Here is a 25,725-nt window from a genome sequence, read left to right on the forward strand (position 1 = left end):
ATTATTTTATAGATATAACTCAAAAGAAAAGCAGAATATAAAGTTCTAGTGAAAAATAAATATACTAAAATGTATTTGAAATACATTTATTTTATGCTAAGTATACTACAAATACATTTACATATTTATGTACTTAATATAAAGCAATTGGACTATCGATATACTAAATTGATATACTTAAAATGTGCTAAATTAGAACAACTAATTTTGTGCTTAACGTACTTTAGTTATCCAGAAATAGTGCTGAGGTCCAACTAAAGATATACTGAAGTATATTTGATTGTGCATACAATCTTTATTAATAATGATATTAAAAAAAACATTTTAGGCTTAGTATTAAGAAATGTGCATTGTGCAATAAGGAAGCACTCCAAATACAGTTGAATTATATTTATACAGTTATACAGTTATACCAGTAAGTCTCAAGCGATATGTCAGCAAATATGTTAAAGGTTTTGTAGTATACTTAGTTTGAAATAAATGTATTTGAGATACATTTTTTCACTATAGTGATCATGTCTATCTGGTTCATATGCTACTAAGTGCCTCAAACTAAACTGAGCCTCTTTCAATGCCACTTACATGATAAACCAGATGATTATTTTTCTCAGAAGTGATCATTAGATCAGCCTGGTATTGTAAACACGATTGGATATCCAGATCATATAAATTAGAATATAAAGTGCCAGTGAGATGCACTGCAAGTGTAGTGAAGATAAATGCAAACATTTTTCAAAACCGATTTTAAAAAAAACAAAATTTTATCCCACATATTTCAATTGAAGCAGATAAACAAGTCACATCTTGAGACCAGGTCGTGTGTAACAGAAATAACCAATCTTAATTCTATCGCCTTTTTCCTACGCCCCATGAAGCTTTGAGTGAATTATGGGAGTTACTTCTGGTAAACTAAACAATCTGTGAAAGGCAATAATGAACGCAATAACACTGTGTACAATGAAGTGACATTATTCCACTCAGCCTTCAACCATCGAACATTAAAATAAAAACTAAACCGTGTAAAAGCATCACCAAAATACTTCAATAAACCATGAATGGCCCTAAAAGCTCGATTCTGTCCGCAGAAATATTACGGACAAGTTAAATATCACTGGAGTAATATTTGTATTATATATTATGGAACATATGTTCATTAACTTTAGCATTGAGTGCTAATATTTCAAAGTGCATTCCGTTGTTTTGACAGATAACATATTATATTTAGTAAATCTGAACACTGTTAATAGGGATTAGAAGTGAAAAGGGGAGACAATTACATTTTAAAGCATCCGTGTGAAAACAAACCTGGAAAGAGACGTGAGGATTCTCAGTGCAATCCAGTGAATTATTCATGGGATATATTGTAAATGAAATCGGGAGGGCAGACCACAAATGCATAATATAATATGTTTGTCTTTTTCATACTGTCATACACTGGAATACAAATAAATAATCAGGAGGAAAAGAATGCAGCGACTGAGGAAAAAACTCTTGCCACAGATATTCTTATGATGCCACGTCACTTTAAAATAGCAAGCGTTGTTATTCTTCTGATGTCTGAAATAAAACATGAAGGAAAACTGACAGCTGACTCAGTCAAACTGATCAGGACGGATAGGCCTAAGATATCTGTAGCTCAAACTTATCATGATTCATTTGAGTCTTTTTGAGTGGAAGTTCCCCAAACCGGAAGTGCAGGCTCATCAGGATAAAGGAGGATACTTTAGCAACCACATAGCAGCAAGTTAAAAAATCGAAAACAGCCCCATAGCAACACCCTGGCAACCATCAACAACTGCCTCGCACTATGGTGGCGAGTTTCACAAAACCAAGTTTAATCATAAAACATCCCTCAATGCTGAAGCAGAAGTGTCTTTAGCTGTGAATAATGAGTAAAGGTGTTGAGTTACCATCTCTGCGGTTGAGTTTGGCGAAGCCCGGCCCGTGACTGCTCGACAGCTCCGATGAACTCGTGAAGACCGACGGAGGCAGACCGGACACCAGCGGAGAATCACAGCTCTCTACAGACACACATCGACACACAGAGTTTACTACTGCTCAAAAGCTTGGGGTCAGGAAGATTTTTTTATTAATGCTTTTATTCAGCAAGGATGCATTAAATTGATCAAAAGTGAAAGTAAAGACATTTATATTGTTACAAAACAATTAAATAAATGAACAAAACTTTCTATCCATCTAAGAATCCTGAAAAAATGCATCACAGTTTCTATAAAAATATGAAGCAGCTGTTTTCAACATTGACAATAAACATAAAATGTTTCTTGATCATCATATTAGAGTGATTTCTGAAGGATCATGTGACACTGAAGTCTGGAGAAATGATGCTGAAAATTCAGCTTTGATCACAGGAATAAATTACATTTGAAAATAAATTACAATACAAAACTTAAAATGTAAATATTTTTACTGCACTTTTGATCAAATAAATGTCTTGGTGAGCAGAAGAGACTTCTTTTAAAACCGTTCAAACATCTTTCTGTCCCAACGCTGTGTTGAAGAACATGATGATGAAGGCAAAGATTATCTTTAATAACTCCACAGGAAGATAACTCACACAAGGAGAACGGCTTGATCACATAGCTATCACAGACCCGACAGCAAATGAACACACAGAGGACTCAAGCAAATGAGGATTATTAACAACACACACCTGCACTAAATGACAACTAATCAACAGTGGAAAAGATGCAGACTGAAAACAGAGTGTGACGCTAGTACAACAATCTATATGTTCCTGAATGCCTTCTTTGACGTAAAAGCACTTTGTAAACATTGTTATATTTTCTTTTTAACCTCAACACTGCATACAGTACAGTAGAAATGAACTTTCAGAACATTAGTTTTTCATATTCCAGCTGCATTGACAGTTTCAATTTTACTTACAAAAAAATACATTATACAATAAATGTAGTTATTCAAGTGATGCAAAAAAAGAGGGAAAAGAAAAATGGGGAAATAAAAGTAAACAAATTAAAATACTTTTAAAAGGTAACTAAAGTTATACTTTATCTGTATTTAGTCATACTTGATGCTTAAAACCATTTGTTTAAAAGTAAACATGAAGCAACCCATTTACTTCTTATAATGTGTCATACTTCTGGGTAAAACATTATATTATACAAGAAAATCAAAACAAAGGCAGTAGGATGGCAGTCTCAATATGACAGACATGTAAAATGGGACTGATGACGCAGCTGAAAAAGAAAGTTGTTTCAGAGATTTTGATAAAAGTCTTAGATAAATAAGTCTTAAATAACATGCAATAACCTATCAGTCAAAACATGACCCGGAACATGCATGCATTAAATAAGTAAATGAGTCAATTTTGATTACATGTTGACTTTAACGACAGCGAGAGAGACCGTTTGTAAAGATCAGGACGCTCACATGCGCTGACATTTCCCAGCAGCACATTTACCTCCTCACATTAGTGCTCTGAAATTGGGGCAAGCCCATCCAGCTTTACGGTTATTATTCAAGTTCATAAGAAATGTAAGACTGTTTAAAATGCTCTTACCTACAGAAAAAAAGTCCTTTCCACAAATGCTGACCCATTTTCTCTCCACATGAAACCCTCGGTCAGGCAACCTAATTTATATAAAACTAAGCTTTTTTATAGCGCATTATTTATGTGAGCCTGTTTAAGCCATATTGCTTTACTTATTTAGTGTGTGTGTGTGTGAATATTTTGTACATTATTCCTCTAGTTTTATATTACAAACCGCACGTAACCGGAGTCTTGTTTGCATTCCCACCGGATTTCAATAACACTCCCTATTACTTTTATGGTAATAGTTATTTCCAGAGTGTGTACTGAATAATATACGTCGGGATATAATTGTCCTCCTCCTGGTTTGTGTATCCGCTTCTGAAGCTCTATAAAGCACAGGACAGTCGATAGGCTTGAGTTGATGCCCGATCTGGATTGCTGCAATCATTGAGTCTCAGTCACACTGTTTGCATGAAGGCCGTACGGTTTCTCCGACAGTGAAAGCTCTGGGCTCAGTAGTGATTTTGTCATTTTTTCCTAAAACACGTTCTTCTTGCACACAAATGGTTATTCTTTTCTTTTGGGTGTTTTCAGTGAGGAAAACAGAGACAGTTTGAGCCGCGGATCAATAGATTGTGCGGTCACTGATTGTGGAGGAGACTAGCTGACTACAAACCTGCAGAAAGAAGCTCACCTACAGATTACAACTGCAGAGCAACCGTATTTACCGCCATGGAAATGCCTTAACATAACATTAGAAGATCACTAATGATTTAACAATATCGCATATGTTTTTAAGTAAGAGATGTTTCTTGAGCAGCAAATCATCATATTATACTGATTTCTGAAGGGTCATGTGACACTGAAGACTGGAGTAATGATGCTGAAAATTCAGCTTTGATCACAGGAATAAATTACATTTTACAATATATTCACATAGAACACAGTTATTGTATTTTTGATCATGTAAATGCAGCCCTGGTGAGCAGAAGAGACTTCTTTCAATACCACTGTAAACTTCTGATCGGTGGTGAATGTTTTCTTTGACATCTTTTTTTCTTTTAAACCTCAACATAAAGTACAGTACAATTTGACTTTTTAGCACATTTTAGCACTTGTCATATTCCAGCTGCAATCGACAATGGTTACATTTTAGTCATATAAAATACATTGTTTTGTATTTTACATTGTACAAGTTATCCAAGTACGTTTGATGCAAAAACTGGAGAAAAGAAGATAAAAAAGAGGGGGAATAAAAGTATGAATGAATGGAATGAATGAATTGTAAAAACTGTTTTAAAAGGTAAATGAAGAACTGGTTTCTTCTACACAGGATTTAGATTAAGGGTGTGTTCACACTAGTTCTGTTCGCTTGGTTCGTGTGGACCGGACCAAAAATAACAACACATTCAGTCCTGGTCCGCTTAGCATTCACACTGGCATTCTAACACACACACACACGCACACACACACACACACACACACACACACACACACACACACACACACACACACACACACACACACACACACACACACACACACACACACACACACACACACACACACACACACACACACACACACACACACACACACACACACACACACACACACACACACACACACACACACACACACAGCAGAGGAGAAGCAGTTCTGATGCCTGAACTGAACTGTGATGGACAACATCACGACTATGATGAGAAAAATAAGCTATGCTTGAGCATTCTGTCCTTTTTAGAGTCGCATCTTGTGACATCATGTCCTGTTTTTGGTAAGTCCACGTCTTTGGTCCGTGTTACGCTTATATTTAATTCAAACCTCACCAGAGTTTGTTTGGAAGCGGACAGAGACCCATCTTTTTAGCGGTTTCGGTCCGTTAGTTTGGTGACCACCAGGGTTCAGATGGCATTGTTCACACTTTTTTTTGGAATAACAGAGCAATCGCACCAGAGTTAATTTTACAGTAATCCAACCAAACATGCCAAGTGTGAACACACCCTAATCAGAGAAAAAGATTTTGCAGCTTCTCAAATGTTTATTCTGAGGGAAAAGACTCCATTAAAGGGGTGGTAAAATGTCCTTTTCACAAGATGTAAAATAGGCCTAAGTCTCTGATGTCCCCAGAGTGTGTGTGTGAAGTTTTAGCTCAAAATACCCCACAGATATTTTTATATAGCATGTTAAAATTGTCACTTTTTGAGGGTGAGCAAAAACCCACCGTTTTTGTGTATGTCCCTTTAAATGCAAATGAGCTGCTGCTCCCGGCACAGGGGGCGGAGCTACAAGAGCTCGTGTCCTTTTACCTCACACACACATGCACTGGAAATTTAAAAAACTTTCAGCCTTTTATGTTCAAACCGGAGTAAGACAATAATGGAGAGACTCAAGAAGAAGTGACAACATGTAGAAGCAACAGGACATTTCTGAATGGTTAGTTGATGAATTTATGTTGCTGATGTGTAGTTATCTTCTAGTCATTGATCATCATTCTGTCTTGATAATCTATAAATCGTGTTCAGGGGGCGGGGTTCATGTAAATTCTAGGGTTGGTGATGTCACTAACCAGGGAAGCCGTTTGTTGTAGTCCTTAAAAAGCAACTTCTTTAAAAGCAAATATCTTCCTTTGCTTTGAACTTTGAGTGTTGTAACTTTGCAGATGTTGTTCATGCTCAAACAGCAACATTACACACTAACTAAAGTTAGAAAAGTAAAATCATAATCAAACACCCCTTTAATCTCACAAGTGTCTCTTCTAGAGTTTCACAAAATGTCTGCAATCAAAAGTCAGAAATCTCAATGATCAGAACTGCTCTCCATGTTCATTTTCTACATTCTCACTGCATTTCCTCATTTCAGTTTTATCTCTGTAAGGAACTTTAGGAGAAACATCTGACATGCCAACTATGAAACAAACAAACCTGCGCTATGAAAGAGCAACAGCCGAGCAATGAAACTGAATTGAAACGAGTCTTTCCAAATGAATTGACTTTTTTTTCCCCGAGAACCTCTTGAGGTTTATTATGGAGAAGGAAATGAACGCAGGATGCCAGCGAGACGTTTTTGATCGATAGCAACCCGTAACATCCTGACAGATATAAAGGCCACGCTAATCTCCGCTCTGGTTTTACAATTTGCTTCCCAGTTCCAGAAACACCTCGAAGTCTAAATGACGCCAGGAGAGCAGCGCTAATGATGATAATTCATCATACATGCGGCCCGCGCTGTGATAAAACCTCCTCATAACGTTTAATATCACTTTCACATATTCAGACTTATCTGAGGACGCAGTGACAACCCAACATTTCTCTCACAACAGCTGCCGAGGGGCCATTAAACCTTCACACAGTCAACGAAGAGTCGAACTCAAGAGATGAAAACAACACAGAAACCATCACTTCATGAACTATGAAGTTAACATGAAATCAAAACTGCAAGTTAGACATTCTTCCCGATCAATTTCTTACCGATAAAACGTTTTTTTTCTCTTTGAATATCTGGTTTTATTCAGAACTGCATATGATTATGCAATTAAAATGGGTTACAAGCTGGTTCATGCTGACATGTTTATGTTGTCATTAAAAGCTGAGCAAGTTGTGAATGTGCATTTATAAAACGAGCAGATTGTGTGTGTGAGCGCATCTGTTTCCACACTGGCCTCTTTTTCCCTGCATGCGAGCTAATTCATTCATTGTTCTACACAATGATTAGCACTGTCTGCATACAGCTCATGGTCGTGCATTGATTGGACAGGCTGGAGATGGCTTCGGCCAATAGCACGTGTTCAGAGAGGTTTCTGTGTCCAATAATTGGCAAAACAGAACGAGTGATGAGCTCTTCAGAGACTTCCCTCAATGACGGCATCTCCATCTTTTCATATTGATTCTGACAAGCCACTTGATGCAATCAGCAGCACTCTAAATGCAAATAACAGCAGAGTCTTACATTCTCAACATTCATGGCATGCGCGTGAAGTGCAACATGATGCTTTGTACACCGTATACAAGGAGGACACTTGTTGGCCATTTTTCCTCCACTACATCAAATCCATAAAAAAGATTATTATTAATAATAATAATAACAACAGTGCATAAAATGTGTATTGATATGTTAATTTTTTTTATTAAAATGATAAAATGATGTGAAAAAAACTGAATAATGAAAAAAAAAATACATGTAAACAAATCATTGAAATAAAAACAACAGATGAATAAATAAAATAATAATGAATACAATAAATAAAAAATAAAATAAAAATGTTTTTAAATAAATAAAAAATGATAATAATAATAATAATACAAAATATTGAAAAAATTTACATTTAAAACAAAAACAAAAAATATATAAATAAAAACAGACAAATAAATGTAAGCAAATAAAATAATAAAATCAAAAATAGATAAATATAATAATAATTACAATAATAATATAAAAATGATAAAATAATACATAAAATAGAATATGAATATAGAATAATGAAAATAAACAACAACAAATAAATGTAAACCAATAAAAAAATAAAAACAACAAATAAAATGAATAATACTAATAATAATACATATAAGTACTATTTAAAACAAAAACTAAATTTAAAACTAAACAGAAAAATAAATGTAAAAATCATTAAACACAATAAAACAAAAACAACAGTTGAATAATACTATGTAACAACAACAACACTAATACATAAAATAAATATTAATATTTAGAAACAAAAAAGGAAATCATATGTTGACAATTCATATGTCTAAACAACTAATTTCAAGCATTTAAAGAGAATCCTTCGTATCAAAAGGTTTTTGCAAGTTCATGAAAGACAAATTCAGTGAAGTGAGTCCCAATTTGCAGAACACGACGGTACCGAGCGATTACCATACAGGAGAAACTGGAAAAATTTGAATATGGTGCAAAAGTTCATTTATTTCAGTAATTCAACTTAAAAGGTGAAACTAATATATTATATAGACTCATTACATGCAAAGTGAGATATTTCAAGCCTTTATTTGTTATAATTTTGATGATTATGGCTTACAGATTATGAAAACCCCTAATTCAAAATGAGAATATTGTGAAAAGGTTTTCATAAGCTGTAAGCCATAATCATCAAAATTATAACAAATAAAGGCTTGAAATATCTCACTTTGCATGTAATGAGTCTATATAATATATTAGTTTCACTTTTTAAGTTGAATTACTTTTTCCAGTTTCACCTGTATATATATTTATATCATGAACTAAGGTACTTCACATATACCATGGTATCACCACCACAATACCATGTCCAGGCACGTGCTGTTTTCTTGAGATACAGTGCATTATGAAGATCTCGTTTAAAGCCCTAAGAGGAGCATTAATGTAAGTCACTGTCTGGATGCGAGCTGCCAGAGCTCTGCGACTCAGTGACTAATGCTGCGCTATCTGATGAGTGGCTGCATCCAATCTGCCCCCATTATTTATTCAAACTTACAAAGAAAGTACTGAGCAAACTCCCAGAGCCACAGACTGTCAGCACGTCAGCCCCGGCACATCTCGCTTTGATCCGAGCCTTTATCTCGGGGAAACACACCTGACAGCCGGCCCACAACGCACACAATTATTCTGTTTAACAATGCAAAACAATTAAGGAAAAATGTCATGATGACAGACTATCTTCTAAGCACAACGCGCGCACAGACATCAGAAACACATCAGATTAACTCAAAGCTACATTATCTAACAAGGTGGGCACACGCGTCAAGAAAGGCATGCATAATATATAAATAGCGAGACAAGCGCAGCCTTGCTTGGAACAAAACACGCATAACGAAATGCGTATGAGACGACACATTCAACTTTTTATTATTCTATCCATACGAGCGCATTGTTTTCCCGCTCCGGTGACACATTCCCTGCATCTAAACAGCTTTGACATCATAACGGGGAGAAACTAAAGATTCACGAGACTGTTCTTTCGCTTAATTCCCTGCATGCAACCGATAAATATTAACTGACGCTGCCAGTAGAAGTTAACAAAGAGAATTGGTTTGTGACTCAATACATCGAGGTGTGCGTTCATCTTGCAGAGATCTCAGCGGAAGTTGAACCGGTTTTATCGTCCGGCACTATTGCATTCGCTTCTGACTTAAAAGATATGGCCTGAAACTCTGCAGCATTCATAATTCAGCACTAGTTGAGATTATCATAAGCTCTGGAGTCAGGCCTGGTCGGTGGGTGGTAGTTTGTGTTCTGGGCTTAGATACGCACGCCTGAGACTGCACGACTTCTGAAAGCGTTCTTGATCAAACGTGTGGCATTAAGTCATATTCCTCTGGATCTACCGCTCACTAGCGTCGTGCTATTTATAAACCGCACGGAGCATCACTGGAGTTAAAGTCCTTCAGTCGGTCTGTGCAGCACTTCAGATTCAGAAAACATGATGGACACTTATCTGTGTGCTGTGTTGGGGACACCGGGGCTAGTTGTCACAAAAGTTTCTCTATCAACAGTAACTCTATATGATGAAGGAGAATCTGTCCTGAAAGGTTGAACTGTGTTATATTAGAGCGAGTAGTTTGATGTGTTACGATCAGTGCTGGTACAGTAGTAACTGAATACATGTAAATGAGTAATCTGATGTAAAATGATTACATGAACCCTTCTAATGTTGAATGCACTTAATGACAACAAATTCATCTATTTCCTTTCCATTTGTATTTTCATATTAATACGCTACAAAATAATGTGATTTAAATCTATGTGATAAACAAGGTCAAAAGTAAATTTAATTAGCATTTCATAATTTTTTTAATAAAATAAATTCAGTGTCAATAAACAGGATTATTTCCAATGTGACAGCTTGCTTCTTAAATTGTGACAACATGCCCCACGAGAGGGGTGAACACTTAGTCAAGACTTTAAAGTTTGTCTCTATATGGAAAGTGATTCACTGGATTAAAAAGTGGCCCAGATAAAGATTATTACATTCTTGATGTTTGATTATTACAACTTCTTCAGATCAATGTTTTGGTAACTGGGATCTTTAGCACCAGATTTTTTTTCTTTTTCAAACACCTAAAGAATGAAAAGTTCTTTGTGGAACATCACAGATTCTCCAGTGACATCAGACTGGTTCTAAATAGAACTTATTTTAAAATGTATTGTTTCTAAAAGCTGCCGATCTCCCACTTCTACGTGCACGTTCCGCTTCTCCAGGGACGAGTGTTTCATCTCGAGGTGTTTTATCTGCATTCTGGAGCCACGACTCCTCAAATCAAGCCGTTTGATTCTTGCAGGGGTTTGTAAGATGATGAATGCTCAGTTTCTTAACGGACGGACACCCTCAGAGAGTAAATCACATTAAACATACATTTTCTTGACATGCATGTTGTAATTGCTTGTTTTAACTACTAATGATCTGCTGTCATGAAAGCCAGAGATACACAGATGACTCATCTGAGCGAGTGACTTGAGTAAGAGTCTCAGTGTGTGTGTGTGTGTGTGTGTGTGTGTGTGTGTGTGTGTGTGTGTGTGTGTGTGTGTGTGTGTGTGTGTGTGTGTGTGTGTGTGTGTGTGTGTGTGTGAGCGGGACTCGCCATGAAAGCTAGCTAACTTTAGTGGCTGTAAAAAAAAAAAAACCACACAAACAAAACACACATGCATATGGGACCATGGCTGTGTTCTAAATGGAATACTAGCCTAACTTACTGTATAATGCATTCTATTTTTATTTAAAAGAACTGAAACATACACATTACACAGTGATGTCAACAGTGCCAGGCATCATCCTGGAAATACAAATGAATATTTCACAACTGATATAAATAATAAAAATACATACATTAAATAAATAAATATTATTTACTCGTACATGTAAAAAAAAAAAAAAAAAATATATATATATATATATATATATATATACAAATAAAATAAGTACAATTATGTAATTATATATATATATATATATACATAATATGAAATAATATTTACTTATTTTATTTGTATATAAATTTATTTTTTATAAATATATGTGCCTATATGCAAAGAAATATTATTTATTTATATTTATGTAAAAACAGTATAATATAAATATTAAATAAATTAATTAATAATAAATAATTTACCTAAAAACAGTACAATACAATACAAAACAAAACAAAAATTATTATTTAATTATATGAAACAAACCAACACACAAATGTACAAAAAAAGACTTTTGGTGAGACAAGATTAAATAATGAATCAAGATGTTGTTGGATGGATCCCAGTCAAGTCAATGGGGGAGACAAGTAAAGTGCATTGTGGGATACAGTATTGCGCGCAGTGTGGACTGGCTGTATGCTTCGCATTTTGGCAAATGTAGTTGTAAATGTAGGCTATCAAGGTTTTCTATGTATACAGAAAATCTGAACACTAGACACAGTACACATTATGGACTTATACACTATGCTAGTGTGCCATTCTGAAGACAACATTTCCAAAATGTGTGTATATATTAACAGAGACAGAGCGAAAGCCACACAACTCTTCATATCATGGAGCCTTTCAACCACAGGCCGTTAAACAATTTACAAAGTGCCTATTTGCGGGCCGGTTCAGTCCGCGTATGATACCAGGCAGGGTCGAGCTGTGTCACTAAAACCTTTCCTTTCCATTACCAACAACTAATCAGCTTTCCCTGTGCTCACACATCCAGACGCCTGACACGAAACTCCTCAAGAGCTCTGACGCCTCAAGGGTGAGAAATATCTGATTAGCTTCTTTCTTCATGGGTGAAAAGGGTGCGCGCTTCGCCTTTGACCCAGTTTGCTAGCAGGGCACTCTGCGCTCCTAACCTGCCACAGGGGAAGCACTGAAGAGTGAAATGAAATACGCGTGTAGAATGTGACACAGCGGCCGCTACTCCTGCAGATCCCACCGTCTATTTTCCTGTGTTTTATCCGTTCTCCTTCAAGGGCACATCTGTGACAGTCTATTAGTGAGAGTTTGAGGCGGCTGATATAAAACATGGAAAACATTTAAAGGAATAGTTCACTCCAAAATGAAAACTCAGACACTATTTACTCGTTCCCAACCCACATGCTGTTATCTTTTTCTGTAAGACACCCCAGGAGGATATTTAAGGACATTTAGACAAATAAAAATAGACCCATTACAGTGTGGAATGATGTCTTGTTACGTTCCAGCCTGTTCTCACGTAAATGCTCTCTATAGCACGCATTTTATACGCGAAAATGAGTTTTTACGTGCATATGATACGCAGTTTTCGCATGCATTTGATACGCACTTCATTGTGTGTAATACACATGCACCCCACACCACTAATTCTACCCAAACGTATAATACACACGCACCCCACACCACTACTAAACCTACCCTAACCAACCCATGCGTCTCCTATGCACGTAAAAACTAATTTTCGCGTATAAATTACACGATAAACACACTGCGTGCTATAGAGATGCATTTAGTGTGATCGGGTTGTACGTTCACACAGAATGCGAATTGAGCGTCTTAAGCGAGTGATTTCCATGTTAAGTCAATGTAAAGATGCGCTTGGAGGTCCTGCGGCACGATAGACGTGTTTAGCGCGGCACGATTTCGGCTCATTCGCGTCTAGTTTGCGCGAAAGGGGCAAATTGAGCGTCTGGCGTGATACACGCCATTTTATTTGGTGCTTTTTGTGCATTCACACGTTTGAAGCGAATTTGCGTCTGACGCCCGAGTTGAAAAATCTGAACTTTGGCGTCTGTTCGCGCCGCGTTAACCAATCAGGAGCCTTTTTCCTGCTCCACGTGGTGAAGTGACGTGATAAACGGGTGCAGGCCAGCCCGGAGTCACTCATTCAACAACTCAGAATGACAATACGGAATGTAAAGCACACAATATTTTACAGTTATTTGTTTTATTGGGAAAATACCATATACATAAAAAGAAGTGGGCTCAAGGTAAACTAATTTTCCACATTTGATTCAAAATCTTCAAGCGTCCAACTAGACGCGATAGAAGCGAATGTGGCGTAAAATTTGCGTTCGGTGTGAACGCAGCATTACTCTTATCTGTATGACCATAAATGACGGAGTGTTTTAAGTTGTTTCTGCTGTTATAATGGGCAGATGACATCATCCAGATGTGCCAATCACCCGAGCTAGGCAGAAAAAGACTACAGGAGTGCAAAAACTAATCCCTGCTCAAGTTTTATTTTTCATTATTCTATTTATTTTGTACTTTATAACACAATAGATGCTCGTTCATTTTGTAGCAGATTGTGACCAAATAACTTTTTTTTATCAGCCCTACAAAAAAATGACCAATGCAAGAGTGCATTCTGTTTACTTCTTAGTGCTTAATACACTAAAGGAGATTGCAGGAACTACTGTACCTCAGGGGGACTAAATGCTGCTAGCTGGAACAAACTGTAATTCGCCCTACTGTCTTGTTAAAATAAATGAAAAGAAACCTAGCATTGGGGATTTGTTGCTTTTTCCTGTTGTACTGAACTCGCATCGAACCCATATATATATATACATACACCGGTATATATAATAAAAGTGTCATGCTCACCAAGTATGGAAGTAAAATAATGCCAAATGTTTTTGAAATAAAAAAAGCCTGTTGAATTGCACTACTTGAAAAAAATATGCATTGCATTAACCATGCTTGCATTTTAATGCATTGTATTTTTAGGGCTCGCATTTTTATGGGCTTGAAATTCAACATGGTTGTTGAAAAACATTTGCCATTATTTTACTTCCATAACCAAGGCTGCATTGATTTGATGAAAAATACTCCATTACTTCAGTCTTCAGTGCCACATGATCCTTCAGAAATCATTCTAATATGATGATTTGCTGCTCAAGAAACATTTCTGATTATTATCAATGTTGAAAACAGTTGTGCTGCTTTATATTTTTGTGGAAACCGTGACACAATTTTTCCAGATTCTTTGATGAATAGAAAGTGCAAAAGAACAGCATTTAGTTGAGATATTATAAATGTCTTTATTGACACTTGTGATCAATTTTATAAGTACTTGCTGAATAAAACTATTAATATATTTCGGAGAATTGCCTGTTTTGCTGCTGTAAGAGATTAGGAGGGCGAGTAAAAAGAAAACACAGAAATGTACATTTTTGAGTGAACTATCACCTTTAAGTGTTTTGGTTTCAAAACTACAGTGCGCAGAAAAGAAATGACACGTCTTCCCAAACATCCTCCACAGCGACAGCTAAAGAAATATATGATCAAGTGCAGTATATTCTGTAGACAAAATATCGCTCAGGATGATGAATTCTCTGGGCCGTATCACCGATCAGCCGTGGCAGGTGTGTGAGATGAATGTGCTTTGGTTTGGGTGCGAAAGCCTTGAGAGATACTCGGCCTCGAGTCCCTGACAGCTGCGGCGTAATTTCCTGCCAATTTTGTGCTTAAATACTGCGGTCCGTATTAATAAATGCAAATGCATGAGAGGCAGCCAAGAGTTCAACAAGAAAAAAACACAAATGCCACTAGTGTGTAACCTTGACTCCATGAGAATCCCATTCAGCGCTTGACTTTCTCTTCACACATTTTCATAACTGACAGTAAAGAAGACGTATGAGGGTGATTTGTTCTCGGCTTCGCCCCGTGCCGACGTCCAGGCTCTTTGAGACACTGCGCTGCCATGAATCATAATGGACAATGTGCTTTGCGGGGGAATATTCACAGCAAATTGATCTTATGCCGAGGGTTTATGTTTCGTTCCATACAAACAACTAGTAGAATTGATAAACGATAATTCCTGATGGGGCGAAGACCTCACCGTGGGAGATACAAACCATATTTCCACATATAGTTACTATTGATGGACAAAAACTGGACCCCAACTAGCAAACAAATGGCCATCAAAACTGTTTAACAACGTGGAAGCGTGTCGTTTCAACAGATCAATGTTTTAAAAGTGTCACAATGTTGCAAACTATTTAACTTCTTCCCTCATGCTTCCATTTATCAACACGACCTACTTCCCAACATCTAGAGGAGCTGAAACCCAGCCAATCTCCATCCCACACTTGGCATGTCCTTTCTTCCAGCTCTTTAATTGATTCTATTGCAATAAATGACAACATACTTCACAATTCAACTAAGAGTCCGCGACACTCTGGTGGCAACTTAGTTTTATCATAAAGCGCACCACACCGGCAAGCATAAGCAGCCACACAGTCATGATTAAATTGAACACTTCAATGCCTCCAAACCAGCTCTCGGCAATGATAAACGACCTGGAAATAAAGATAACATAGCAGGGGATGTCAGTCTTTCTGACCTGAGATCAGATAGGAGAAGCCTCCTGATATGCTTAGTGCAGACACTGAGTGTTTAGACGTGATTGGCAGGCGGATTCTGAGCCAACAAACCAGCCCAGGATCTCAGCGGTGTGACTCGGTCCTGAATATAATTGCCTCGGCAGAATGAACAGCTTAGGCTTAAAGTGAAAAAACTGCTTCTGCACTCTTCTGTTAATTCACTGACCGCTCCATTTGTCATCTGTACTAGTAACAGTCACATTTCTGCGCCTATTACTATTACAAATAGGTAAACAACGGCAGAGTGTCAAAAAAGAAATACTATTACCCCCATACAAGAGTTTATACACTGTTAAATAAAGGATCTTAACAGGTTTTACAGCCTGATGCAACACAAGAAATCTCAAAAAAGAGCTCATGGTTCTCGAGGAAAACATTTGCTAAAAGAACAGAAACCATAACATGGATCTGAAGAACCTATGAAACCTCAAGACCGTTTTAACCTCCAAAGAGCATCTCAAAAACCTTAAACAGCCAACAATAATAACATTGTTAAACCCTCACACTGTGGTGAAAACCCTGTAACACCCTTGATGTTCCCAGTCAAAAATGTCTGGCCTTTTAAAAATTGCTTAGACTATAAATTGCTCGTTATGGTATTATGGCCAAATAATGGATTCAATCTTTTTGTCAACTAGTTTTCTTTCATTTAGGACAGGTTTTGCATTTCTTTTTAGAACTGTTTGATTGTAGCACCACAAGTGTGACTTTGTGCCATTCTGTACAAGATAAAAGCATTTCAAAACAAACTTCCTGGTTGAACAATAAAGCACGCTAGTATGAAAACTTTTTTCCGACATTTTATTGAATATTGACAAAATTATTCACAAAGAATGCTCAGAACAATGAGGCCTATACGATAAATCAATTCCAAAAATAAGTACAAAACCTGTCTAACTAATATAGCATACTAAGAGATTTATAAGCTATTTTTTGAAGGCTGGTCATTTTTGAACGGGAACACCACGTGTAACAAGGTGTGTGTGTGTGTGTGTGTGTGTGTGTGTGTGTGTGTGGGGGGGGGGGGTCTCAAAAAATATCCTCCACGTGAGTGAAGTCAATGAGTTTTAGACCAATGTGGTTACATTAACTAACATTTTTAGGAAAAAGAAAATCCTCTCTGGGTAAAAAAAGACCTGAACACAACATGAGGGTTAAATATATTTACATGACTACATTGTTTACATGCTATTTACAGAATTAGAACAATTTTAAAAACCACATATGTTCTGGTGCTTTAAAGAACCCAGACGGCCTTCTCTTTTAGTTCTTTAGGAAAAACCTCTAGTTCTGCTGCTTCAAGGAGCCCCGAAACCAAAACGCTGATCTGAAGAACCTAGAATAAAACAGCTAATTTTTATCTCCAAAGAAACGAACAACTAAAGAGCCTCAAACAGCCCACAATGCTTTGCTGCAAAGAACCATTAAAGAGCCTTTATACTTAAAGTGTGTACTCCAATATGAAACTGCACAACAGAGCCCCTGAGTCTATTCTCAAAATCGAGATATAATAATATCCCGCTAAATTTACCTTGGAGGTTAAAAGAAGAATGGAAGTGATTTGAGAAATGAAACTTCTGTTGATGGCTCTTTAAGGCACAAGGACTTAAAAATGAAGAGTGAAAGTGGGTCAATGGATGTAAACAGCCCTGTGTGGACTCCAAAAGCACATGTTAGTTTTGCTCAGTGGTTTATGTTCAGCCCACTTCCACCAGAGAAACCAGCTGGGTCCAGCATGGCTTTGATTTCGTCCTGATTCTGAGTCTCATATGGACATGAGCAGGATATTTCAGGCTTCTGCTTTGTGGAGCGCACATGGCTTTCCATACAAAAAAGATCAAGCAAAAAATGACCTTGACACTCAAAGTTTCCACCAACATTTTAGAAGTGCTGATACTTTAATAAGGCTACGTTCACACAGTCAGACCAAATCCAACTATTTATGTATCCGATTGGAATCTGATCTAAAATTATTGACTGTCCACATTGTGTATCGCAACTGTTCAGATCCAATTTGTGTGTCGTTTTCCAGAATATCCGCATTGGCTTCTATTGCAATGACGTTGTGTTGGTACAGTAGGTATATGCGAAATACAACAACAACAGTTGCAACATGGAGCGGTTTGCGATACAGATGACTTATTTTACACTTATCTTTTTTACAACTGGACGCTGTATTACTGCGTCTTCTGAGGCAGCGGCAGAACCGTAGGAGGCTGGTATGAGTAGGGCTGGGTATCGGTCAAAAAATTTTGATATCGATACCGGTTCCTGAACGATACTTTTTACGATACCAATTTTATGAAATCTGTGTTAACAAGATTACATTACATATTCCCCCCCAAAAAAACTTTGGTTTTATTTTTTTCAGTTTGTTGACTTTTTTTTTACAGACTCAAAGACTCATTTAGGCCACTAGCGGGTGGCTGTGTTTTCTGAGTCAGTATTGGCAGCAAAGATGCTGACTCGTCATCTCCACAGTATAGTGAACGCACACGCCTGTAGTGAGAAATGCACCTTTCATTTGGATGACATAATCAGTGAGAATTTGTTTTCGAATTAGTTTCGACATTTCAAGCTTTCTATATGCCTATTTTTCATGTCTGTGAGGCAAGTATCCTATTCGCTGAGTTCATTTGTGACGTGCTCTAGTTCTTCTTGCAGTCGAAGACAGAGTAACTTTCTCCTCTTAAAGCAGAACTCGGCAACTCTAGTAATTTCTTCGCTGATTTTCACTTCTGTTGTCGCATGTTTTCCCCACGAGCTCCCGCTACAGCTGCGGGGCGTATATTTCACAACTCACTTGCGGCACTTTCAACCGCTGCTCATGAGCATTTGTTATGATTGGATTCGGAGCAAGCCAACTTTATCGTGTGGAGGTAGGTCTACCGAGGTGGGTAATACATCATACACATTATCATAGAACATTGACATGTACATTTTGTATTCTGTTATCAACCATAAAGCAGTTCGTGTTTCTCGCTCGTTCTCTCTTCTCACGAGACTTCCAATTTCTATCTTGCCGGGACGGTAGTCCCCAAGTTGCAAGGTTGGTTTTCCGCCTGGGAACGCTGGGGGGAGCGGGGAAAGTCACCAATATCACCAGAACAGGTTGTTTAACCATCCAAATTATTTCTAGACAGTTTTATTAAGTTTAAAAAGTTGCCAAGTTCTCCTTTAAGTTTATTCCGTGCACTGTCAAGTGCTTCATCAGATTTGTTGTGTTGCCGGTCTTGGCTAGCCTGGGTTTCCCCAGACTGCCTTTGCGCAGCGCGATTTTATTCTCGCTGAAAGGCAGTCTGGAAACCATGGACCTGATTTTCGCCTCGTTTAGGGAACCAATCACAGAACGGGGAGGGAGCAGCAAGACGATGACGACATCTTTTCGACACAACTAAGCAGTTTGTTTATATCTATGGAGTCAACATGGCAGCAGACGCGAAGCTACCTTTTGATGCAGCCTTAGATATTGCTCTAAGCAGTTTAGATCGCAATTTTATTTAGAAAAAAGAGCAGCGTTTGGCGTTAAACCATTTCTCTACATACGTCATCTGGTATAATGGAAACGATTGGCTATGCGCATTTGATAGACATTCTTAGCACCCAATAAACGGCGCCGGCGCATTCGTAAACCACGCCTCAAATACGAGAAAATGAACATGTGGTTCCCAGACCCAAGTCTCAACGAGAATTGGGTCTGGCGTTAGCCAGGCTAGGTCTTGGCTGCAATCATCCTACCGTAAATATTGCATCATGCACTGTTGGCATTGAGCCTGGTGAAATGTAGCCACTCTTTTGATCTTTTCCACATCTTTTTATCAATGGGGGTTGGGACGCTTACACACCACGCAGAGGTCTTCAATCCTGCTCATGGAGGGCCACTGTCCTGCAGAGTTTATTTCCAACTCTAATCAAACACACCATAATCAGCTCATCAAGCTCATCAAGCTCAGGCAGGAACTAAACTCTGCAGGACAGTGGCCCTCCAGGAGCAGGATTGAAGACATGTGAGTCCACGTCTCTGGGCGTAACCGGCGTAAACTAGTGTTTTTAACCACTTAGCTATCAAAATATGGTACCGAACGACAAGACATTTTTTGATACTCGATGGTATCGAGGCAATTAAGTCAGTGCCTAAAATGTATCGAACTTGATACCCTGCCGTAGGTATGAGTGGCTTTATTCCGCGTTGTCGTCTCCGCCGGTTTCAAAACATGTCTCCGTTTTATCATAATTTTCTACTCGTTCGGCACTTTGCAACAACACAACTTTGCTTCTACAGCGACTTAAAAGCGACAGTGACAGCATGTTTCTTAAAACAACGTCTGATGTTTTCGTATCACGTGGTGTGAGAAAGTAAACCGCGTGAAATCCGATCAGAGCTGTCAGACTGAAACTGATTTCAACAAATGCGATTTAAAAAAGGATTTCAAACTACATATGAATGCAGCTCAAAACTAATTTGTAAAAATCGCTTTTGATGTGATTTTTTTGCTGTTCACACGTGCTAAATCTGATCGGATTTCAATCAGATATGCACAAAATCGGATTTGGACTGACAGTCTGACCAAGGCTTTAGTGATCAGATACACAATTTTCCCCTGGTGGATGATAAAACAGATGAAAAAATCCCACAGACGCACACTGAACGAGGAAGACACATATTCCAGAAGATCACCGAAATTTGAGAGAGAACTCGCCCTAGCAACCACATAGCAACATGCTAAAAAAACAATTAGCAACACAGTTCAACAGCATCAGTTTCTTCAAAAAAGTTAATAAAGCTATGTCACTCACAACTGTATATCAAATTGTACAGTATCATAAAGACAAAGTATAAATATATGAATAAAAATCCCAAAAACATACAAATGCAGTTCAATATTCATGTTATGTAATATAGCCTACTGTAAATTGAATTGCAACAACAAAAAATGCTTAAAAGTATCTACATAACCATGTCATCTACATGCCAATAATAGAATAATCACATGCAATCAATGGAATGTAAATAGAAAGTAATGAGAACAGAACTGAATTGGAAGATGAGTACATTATTTGCATGTACTGTATATATTTATGCTGATTCTGTGTTCAGACTTCCAGACACACACACTTGATGAGGATTCCAGAAGATTAAAGAAACTTGAAGGTGGTCTTGCCTTAGCAACCACAGCAAAATGCTAAAAAGCAATGACAGCAACACCCTGGCAACGACCTTATATCACAGTTTCACCAAAAAAAATGGCAACATCTATATCACCAACAAAAATGTAGCAACAAAAATACCATGTTTTTTTGGGTTAACATGATATTCTCTGAATTATCTCGGAGTGAAGATATCATCACTGTACCGTGATACATCTACAATAATAATAAGTTGGTTTATTTTCTATAGCGCCTTTCTACAAACTCAAGGTCACTTTATAATAGTAAGTCCAGTAAACATGACAGCAAGCATAAAGACAGGCATAAATGATGAGATCTGATACCCAGGCTTTTAACAGTGGTGGAAGGATGGAAACCAGCGATATCAATATTGTCAACACAGAGACAGGATGTAAATCGAGGAGGACCGACCAGAAGCAGATCTGTTTTGTGTAGTTTGAGAAAATTACTGGTTATCCATGCATTTATTTCATCAATACAAGCCGAAATGGAGTTGGCAGCACTTCAACGTAAGGTATGTCTGGCCCCCAGCATGCTCTCGTTTCTAACGCAGACAGAAGAGGAGAACCCAGCATCCATCACTTCAGATATTGTATCCTGAAGTGCTGTGTGTGGTGGAGAGCCAGGGGCTTACAAAGTTCATCACCATCTGTTTCAATTACAGCACATATGCATCTCATTACGAACACCCTCACACACATATACACCCAAAGCGTGATGTCACTGTCTTCTTCTGGAGCGACACACACGCGGTGGCGGGCATCACTCGGCATTAGACTGCATGAGTGTAATTCCCCGTGATACACTCTGCTAAGCTCATTCTGATGTATTCCTCCATTCCAGATTCAACATCCGTGACCGAATCCAGCGGAAAGCCTCACAGTAAATGCTAACACCCCGTCTGCACTGGAAACGCTGAAGTCAGCCACTGACCGTCTGATGCAAAACTGCACGGAAACATGCAACCACACATAATTGGTTGACTTCATGCCACTCATAGGTAGAGCTGCACGACTAATCGAAATCAAATCTAGATCGTGATATGGCTTAGAGCGCTTATGAAATTGCAGAGCATGCGATTTAATTACATAAATGAAGTGCTTGTCAGCTCCCTGCAGTTTACAGTCAAGACTAAAGTTGGTTAGTTTGATGATGATGATGATGATGATGATAATAATAATAATAATAATATATTATTATATTTATTTTTGTTTCATTTTAAAGTGAAATATTATTATAGTATATATACACAAAATTAATGAATCACAATTTTTTAGCAGAAAAACACCCCTTGCAAATAGATTTTTTTCCCCCAACTCAAAAAATCTCATGTACCTGTATTTGCCAAACACTGCAGGTTAACTCGGCAAAGTTTGGGAGTGACAACCACAGTAGAATGAGGCATTGAATCTGATGTGTCAAACTAGATTTGTGCGTTAAGTCTGAGGGTGTGTTCACACTTGATGTTCGGTTCGAATTGGTTAGTTTGATCCGGACCAAAAAAAAAAAAAACATTCAGTCCTGGTCCGTTTAGCATTCACATTAGCATTTTTAACACCAAACCCAAAGGTACCGAACCTAAAAGCATATAGGGATTTGTTCACAACCTGATTGGTCGGCTTTTATGATGTATATATATCACACACACACACACACACACACACACACACACACAGCAGTGAGGAGAAGCGGTTCCGGTGCCTGAACTGAACTGTGATGGACAACATCACGACTATGATGAGAAAAAAAGCTTTGCTTGAGCATTCTGTCCTTTTTAGGGTCAAATCTAGTGACATCATGTCCTGTTTTTGGTTAGTTCACATGTCTTTGTCCGTGTTGCGTTTATATTTAAACCTCAACAGAGTTTGTTTGGAAGCGGATTGAGATCCATCTTTTCAGGGGTTTCGGTCCGCTAGTTTGGGGACACCAGTTCACACTTATTCAAATGAACCGCACTAACAGAGCAAGCGCACCAGGGTTCGTTTTAATCAAACCAAACATTACAAATGTGAACACACTCTTAAAGTGTAAGTGCAATAGACTTTTCTGCTTTTCTACACAGACTGACAATACTGTGAGTTTATATGAACGAGTTTCTACACCGGTTTAGTCTTTTCACAGACTGTGATGATGTGTCTTCACAGTTATTAACATTGTATACCTAACAATGTCTGATTTTAGATTTTCAATTCTTTATGTAATGTACATTTAAAACAGTGTACTTTGTATTGTATTATATTGCCATTAAATTACAGAACATGCAATGCAACGGCAGGGAATCACTGCAAAATTGACATTCTCTTCTGACCAACATAATCAAATCTCTATATTTTTCCTCTTTTGTAAAGTCATAAAAACACTATCATGGATTTTTTTCTTTTGCTATTAGACTAAATGTGAACGCAAAAAATATATTTGTTGTACTCTCTAAAAAATGCTGGGTTGTTTCAATCCAATTTTAGGTCAAATATGGACAAACCCAAACGTTGGGTTAACAATTTAATTTAAAAATGTAACCCAACGGCTGGGATTGTCCATATTTGACCCAAAATTGGGTTGAAACAACCCAGCATCTGTCCACCACTATTGAAGTTCACCCCTCTATGACAATTTCCGCTTCTGAGAACACCAGAAACGTGAAAAGGGTCCACTGTGGTTTATATAAATCAACCCCATGACGCTAAACACAGTCGAATAGATTCCCCCTTTAGATTTAACATGAAACCGTTACTACAGCAAAACAGTGAGCATATTTGGTGCATGGCACTGATGTTATCTCTTCTACTCGTCAGTTCTGTTTCTAAAGCCGAGTCTAACCGTTTCTCTTCCTAATCTCCTCCATCGCTTTAAAAGATATCATTCTTTGTGCAGAGCTCAAAAGGGTCCAACACGTTTGTGGTCTGCACCGAATCGAGCATATGATCCGCTCGGAGCTGTCGTGTCTCTGGACCGGATCGCGTGACACTAACGTGAAACCAGACTTCAGTCACCTTAATAGAAAGCATATTTACACTGTCTGAATATATAGTGCACGGTGCGCCATTCACCAAGTATAGAAAATAGTAAATGTGTGAACAAATGACCGATTTTAGCCGCAGCTTCAGCGTCTATTTATAATGTAAAAAGAGCTTCAGATTCTAGAGAGCATTTGATTGGACAGAAAATCTGATGAGAAGCTGAAGTGCAGAGTGATGTCATTAAAATCATTGATCCATTTTGGCAGAAGTGAGAGACTGTAAGTTTTGAATGCTAATATCTTCTAACTGTGAATTTGTGTCGTTGTTTTGGAGCACACTAGCTAATAGATAACCTTAAGGTTAACATTCATACTAAAAACCCAAAAACTTACATTTTGATTTCATGGGGGCTTTAAACATCAAATAAGTTCTGATGTTATCAGCTGTGATTAAGACTTCTAGAAATTCTAGAAAATTGAACACATAATGTTACAACCTTCAACATTTCTAGATGTCTACATCTAAGCTGGTTTGCGGGTTAAAGCGGATTTAGCTGGTTAGCAAGCAAGTCTCATATCCTGACTACCACCAAAACATTTTTATATATGCCTATATAACGGGCAAACCAGACCAACCTGACCAGGAAACCCTCCTAGGCTGTTTTTAAGATTGTTTTCCCATAATTTATGGGCGCGATCGAGTTTTGTGACGTCACAACCAGCCTCACCCATCAGGTAAATATAATTATGATACCTTGAAGCTCTAAACTCCTGCGCATTAATAATACATCGGCTATTATTAATAACGTATTTCTAATTACATGTAATTGTCTAATATTTTAATATGCTATTAATGGGTTAATATTAAATCTTGTACAATGATATAAATATGAATAAGTTAGTGGTCATAAATGTGATCATTATTAATCCACCATTTGACACCATAAAACACAATGCAGTGCATCAGACGATCATCATTTCAATAGCTACATAAAAAAGACAAAACTGCACATTTTGACTATTTGAAATAAAATCACACAACACATATTCCGGATTATATAAACTGAATCAAACTCATTCGATGCGTAAAACACCGTCACATTATCTGTTGCATTAATGAATGAATTACCTTCTCGAACTATTACATTATATATAACACAACATCGAAACATAATGTAATAAACCATGTAAACTAATATCATAAATCAACATCAGATGAATGAATAGTTTAATATTGGCGCAAAGCAAAGTTCCTCCTCAACTTACTGCCGTATTCCAGTCAGCGCGAGAGCCTCTCTCGTCTCGCGCACACAAACCCGAAACAAAAGTCATTTTTAACCTCAGATTACTCTAAATAATATGAATAATGAGATACTCACCTTTACTAATAGAGCCTGTGATGAAGTGAAATATTAGATATAGCGGTAAAATCATTCCAATAGTGTGTGAGCCCCGCAGATCCATGATGCTCGACTGATGCTGGAATGAGACTGACTGACTCTCCTCAGCGCGAGTCTCTGTGAACGAGCGTGATAGTGTGTGTGTGTGTGTGTGTGCGCACGCGCGCGCTCGCGTTTTCTGCTCTCAGTGGCTCTTTCACGCCATCCTGCTGCCGAAAACATCTGAATACAGTCTGCATGAAACACACACACACACACACACACACACACACACACACACACACACACACACACACACACACACACACACACACACACACACACACACACACACACACACACACACACACACACACACACGCTGCA

The 25,725-nt window shown here is 37.7% G+C and overlaps 1 protein-coding gene across 4 annotated transcripts in view; it reads right to left on the reverse strand.

Annotated features, from left to right (window-relative positions):
- Nucleotides 1-25,482, reverse strand: part of cntnap3 (contactin associated protein family member 3) — a 122,227-nt gene extending 96,745 nt beyond the window's left edge. For 2 of the 4 annotated variants that reach the window (XM_079598628.1, XM_079598627.1), the window contains exons 1-2: nt 25,339-25,482; nt 1,911-2,021 (exon numbers count right to left, since the gene is read on the reverse strand). In XM_079598628.1, coding sequence (XP_079454754.1) covers nt 1,911-2,021; nt 25,339-25,423 — 196 coding nt within the window. In that variant the 5' untranslated portion in view covers nt 25,424-25,482. Of the gene's footprint in view, nt 1-1,910; nt 2,022-2,575; nt 2,631-25,338 lie in introns of those variants that run through there. The other 2 variants (XM_079598632.1, XM_079598631.1) reach the window with 1 other exon arrangement.
- Nucleotides 25,483-25,725: the final 243 nt, after the last annotated feature.

This window comes from Phoxinus phoxinus (assembly GCF_949152265.1).
Source record: "Phoxinus phoxinus genome assembly, chromosome: 23".
Classification (NCBI taxonomy): Eukaryota; Metazoa; Chordata; class Actinopteri; order Cypriniformes; family Leuciscidae; genus Phoxinus; species Phoxinus phoxinus.